Raw genomic sequence first — 4,405 nt, forward strand, 5'->3', positions numbered from 1 at the left:
GCGTATCGTGCAGTAAACCTCCAGTGTCAGCTCCCGGTGGGCTGATAGTGGCATACTGAAGCATCGGTTTCAGGGCGTATCCTGTTCAATGTACTCAGTCGCCCGCTGGTGCGCGTCACAAGACTCCAAAAACGACCAGGATATAATCGTGCTGGGAAACGGGTGCATTTGGTGTAGGCAAATGTATCGTGTGTGGGCGGGAGAACCCTCATCAAACTGCACATGAGGGTAGGTGAGCAACACGTCGTTGCCCTCGGGGGGTCCGCGGCCCCGCCCCTGGCCCTGGCCCCGGCCACGGACATAACCCTGGCCCCGCCCCAGCTGCTCGAGCTCGGCCTCAATCTCGTCATCCACAAACTATAATAATAACAAATAATAAAAATAATTATAACAATAACAACAACAATAATAATAATCATAATCATAATAATAATAATAAATACTAATAATAAATATTAATAATAATACTTATAATAATATTAATAATAATATTTATAATAAAACAGAAAATAAAAAAAAATTATATCAGACGCCACGTATAAGGATATACGCCGCGTCTGATAGTCCCTGTAAACCGACGACCGGACTACGGCTGATGGTTTTATCCATCCAAACAACAGGATCATCATCATCACATCATCAACAATACATCATCATCATCATGTTAACATAATCATCATCATCAACATAATATTAAAAAATTACCTCCATGTCGTGTCGGTGTTGGGTGTAATATCGTCGGCTCGTTTGGTATTCCGGTCGGTGTCCGTCCGATATAGGCTCGTGTGTGGATGCTCGGTTGATCAGGCGGGAGTTTGAAATTTGAAATTTTGTGGCTGTTGAGCTGCCGGCGACTGATATAAGGGGCCAATACGTCGCGTATAGGCCTATACGCGGCGTATTAGGCCTATTTTTTTTATTTAATTTTCATTATTTATTAGTATTTATTATTTATTAGTTATTAATATTAATAATAATTTGTTATTTAGTTATTATTATTTATTATTTATTATTATTATTATTATTTCTATTATTTTTATTTTTTATTATTTAGTTATTAATATTAATATTAATTTGTTACTTAATTATTGTTATTTATTATTATTAAAATTATTATTATTTATTATTTATTATTATTATTATAGACTTTTTGTCCATTGATACAATGTCTTCTATCAGCTGTCTAGATCTACGTTAGAGGATACCCTTCGCCAACCCTGGCGTATGTCTTCGTACTCCTTCAAACGTTGTCCGAACCGTGTTTTCCATTCGAGCGCCGCCGGTACGGCGCTTCTTTCCCAATAAAGGTTTGGCGTAGGCATTGGGAAATCCCCTACCAGGTTGATATATATCCAGTGATCACCTCCCCAGTTAGCGATGCCTATAACATGTGGATCCGGAACCAAATCAGGACCGATTCTCAATGGGAAGTAAGATTCGGTCTGATTGCCAGCTAGGTTGACTAACACACAAGCGTATGTCTGAGCAGCCACGTGCTCGTGACCGGGTAAGCTAAACCAACGACTCGGCGGCGCCGGTTTGACCGTGTTGTAGTATGGAATGCTGGAATGAACCCAGCCGTACAATCTGTCATCCTCTTTGTTGAACATCTCCCTTCACCACCCTTCATTTGTTTCCAGCTCGTTCTGCATCGCCCGCCTAATATCTGGCCAAACTTTCTCATGTATCCCCAAACCCACTGCGATTGATCGAAAACCACAATTACCGTCTAGGCGTACGTTTTTGATGTCTGCGACGAACGGCTGGGCCCAGCTAGGAATGACGCTCCTAAACGTTTCTATCGCCGGTACTTGCGCTGGCGAAACCATCAAAGGAAACCCGAGGTGAGCTCCCATAGGTTTTGATATCTTAGGTCGTCCACGAGGAGTTTTAAACCGCGATGCTGACTAGGACAACGGACGAGTCAGCGAGGATGGGGTGGGGGTTTCTTGGCTGGGCCCCTATGACGAGGATAGGTTGTAGAAGTTGTGTCTGGGGAGATCTGGAGCGGGGGTGTATGCGCTGTGCCTCGGGGGATCTGGTTTTTTGGGACGCCCCCGAGGATCCTCTCTTTTTTCTGGCTCCTTCTTTTTAGATCTCCCTGGAATAGCAAACAAGAGCTTGGCATAAAACTTTTCTTTTGAATAGGGTCATCTATGGACGATAGCGTATCTGTGATGTCCCGTAGACCTGCTGGCGTAGTCTGGCTCTTCGTTCGGCGGACAGGCTGGATCAATATTAAGCCTCCTCCAGAACGGGTTAACATCCTCTATTGGGATACACGTGTCGTTAACTATGTATCCCTCAATCCGACAAGCACATGGCAGCCCCGAAGATGAATACAAATGGTGGTCGCATGAAGCGCCGCCGTCACGCATCTTGTGTATCAACCCATACTAGTCCACAACTAGACCCAGAGCGTGAATCGACACCCTGTTTATTAGCTTCTTCAACCAGATGTGCTGTCGATGTCCTTCCATGACCTTCGAACGGGAGGCTTCAAAAAATTTACCGATTTCCTTCATCTGCGAGTTGACCATTTTAAGGATTTGCCTGGCAATTGTGTCAAGCGAGTTGTTGCTTCCATTGAGGTACCTTTTCAGATTTGCGTGATGGCTCTCAACTCGATTCGTCGTAGTTTCGCCGTAGTTTCGGCGTTCGTCGATCCAGCAGGCTACAAACTTGTGTTTGTATGGATCCAGCCAGCTCTTGCGAATGTATTGCCATACCTCTGAAAAATAAAAGGAAATGTTATTAAGACGTATGTTTAGGCTATTAAAAATTGTCAGGTGATACGAAGGACTCACTGGCTCTATCGTCCCGTATCAAATGACGCTCCATGTTGAGGCGACGGTGGTCGTACTCCTGCACCGTCGGCGACTGATACAGGACCATCCACCAGTACGCAAAGTCCGTCCCCATTTCCGTGTTATATAGGCCCTTAAATTTTCTCATTATATTCTCGGATATGTGCCACCTGCATAAATTTTTGGCGGCATTAGGGAAGACCGCGTCGCATGCGTTCATGAGGGCCTGGTCCGCGTCAGTCAGGATCACGTGTGGCTCCATACAGTCGTCGAGCATTTGTTTAAGTTTCTCCAGAGCCCAGCTGAAGTTCCTCTACCGTTCCCTGATCACAAACGCGGCGGCCATACAAAACGACTGTGATGTCGAGGTCACACCGATAAACTGAACCAACGGCCAGTCGTACATGTTGGTGTTGTACGTCGTGTCAATCATCAGCACCTCGGGGAACGTACGCCACATCTTATGCGACTTACTATGACAGAAGAAAATTTCCTCCGTCCTGTCGTCGGTATTACTTTCCCGGGTATAGAATGTGAAACCGTTGCCTGCGAGAAAATTTTCCAGCGCCTGCATTGGATGAAATAAAACTTTGGTAAATATTACAAGCACGACAAATACACATTAAAACTACAAGTGTTTTGAACTACCTTTATAGGGGTGTCGCCTAGTAGCCCATCCCTCCTAATCTTGGCGATGTGGTTGTATATATCTTTTATTACAGGTTGCACACCGGGAAACTTTTCGCGAAGAGCTGCTTCGATTTCTTGCGGCTTCATGCCGGCCCTGTGTAAACTCTCAACCATATCCAGCTGGTCGGTGTTCATTTTTCTAAAAGACGCACACCCCTCCTCGAATTCAACGGGATCGTGGTTGTGAGTCTCGTTTACCACTTGAACCCTCCAACATGCACCCCTCGAGTCGTACTTGCCCAGGATCTTAAACGGACAGCATTTTTTGATGCTGCCGGTACGTCTCACCGTCGCCTTTATTTTGGGTTCGCCTCCACGATTGCATGCAAGGTCCACGGCGTTTTTCCTTGACCGCTGGACCACAACAACAAACCCATGCTCCCGTCCTCTAATTTTTACCCATTTCTCCAGCTCCTCGCGGTTCTCAAAACTCTGAAACATTTTATGCTAATTCTTAAGACGTTTATTAAATAAAATACAAACAAACAATATTAACTTAAACAAAACAAACGGTGGCTTACAACATCTGTTTTATACGAAACCTTCACCTCGCGTATATAGTCGTCATCGTACCCATCTATTTATTTGGGTTTGGCACGGCTTAATCATTTCGCCCGTGGTGCGATGAAGACTCGGTTCCATAAAACGGATCATTTGCTACCGGTGGTTGGTACGATGATGTTGGCTGAACTCCATAATCCGACCAGGAGACAGATGACGGGTACGATAGCTGACTACCGTAATCCGACACGAATGACTCCTACCATACATAAATTAAAAATTCAAACAACAGTGCTAGTGATAATAATAAATAATAATAATACCTATAAAAAAAATAAATATAATATTTTAATAATAAATAATAGTATTAAAATAATAATAACATAACCATATATTTACAATAAGAC

General features: G+C 43.9%; 1 protein-coding gene across 1 annotated transcript; it reads right to left on the reverse strand.

Annotated features, from left to right (window-relative positions):
* Positions 1-3,120: 3,120 nt before the first annotated feature.
* LOC143575622 (protein FAR1-RELATED SEQUENCE 5-like) lies at positions 3,121-3,632 on the reverse strand. The gene is made up of 2 exons (XM_077059941.1): positions 3,456-3,632; positions 3,121-3,375 (listed from the first exon to the last, which is right to left on the reverse strand). Exons 1-2 carry the CDS (start codon positions 3,630-3,632, stop codon positions 3,121-3,123), a joined length of 432 nt encoding a protein of 143 aa, XP_076916056.1.
* Between the last annotated feature and the right edge of the window lie 773 nt (positions 3,633-4,405).

The sequence above is a fragment of the Bidens hawaiensis genome, unplaced genomic scaffold (assembly GCF_021521415.1).
Source record: "Bidens hawaiensis isolate Kalapana, Puna unplaced genomic scaffold, B.hawaiensis_p1.1 tig00027553_1, whole genome shotgun sequence".
NCBI lineage: Eukaryota > Viridiplantae > Streptophyta > Magnoliopsida > Asterales > Asteraceae > Bidens > Bidens hawaiensis.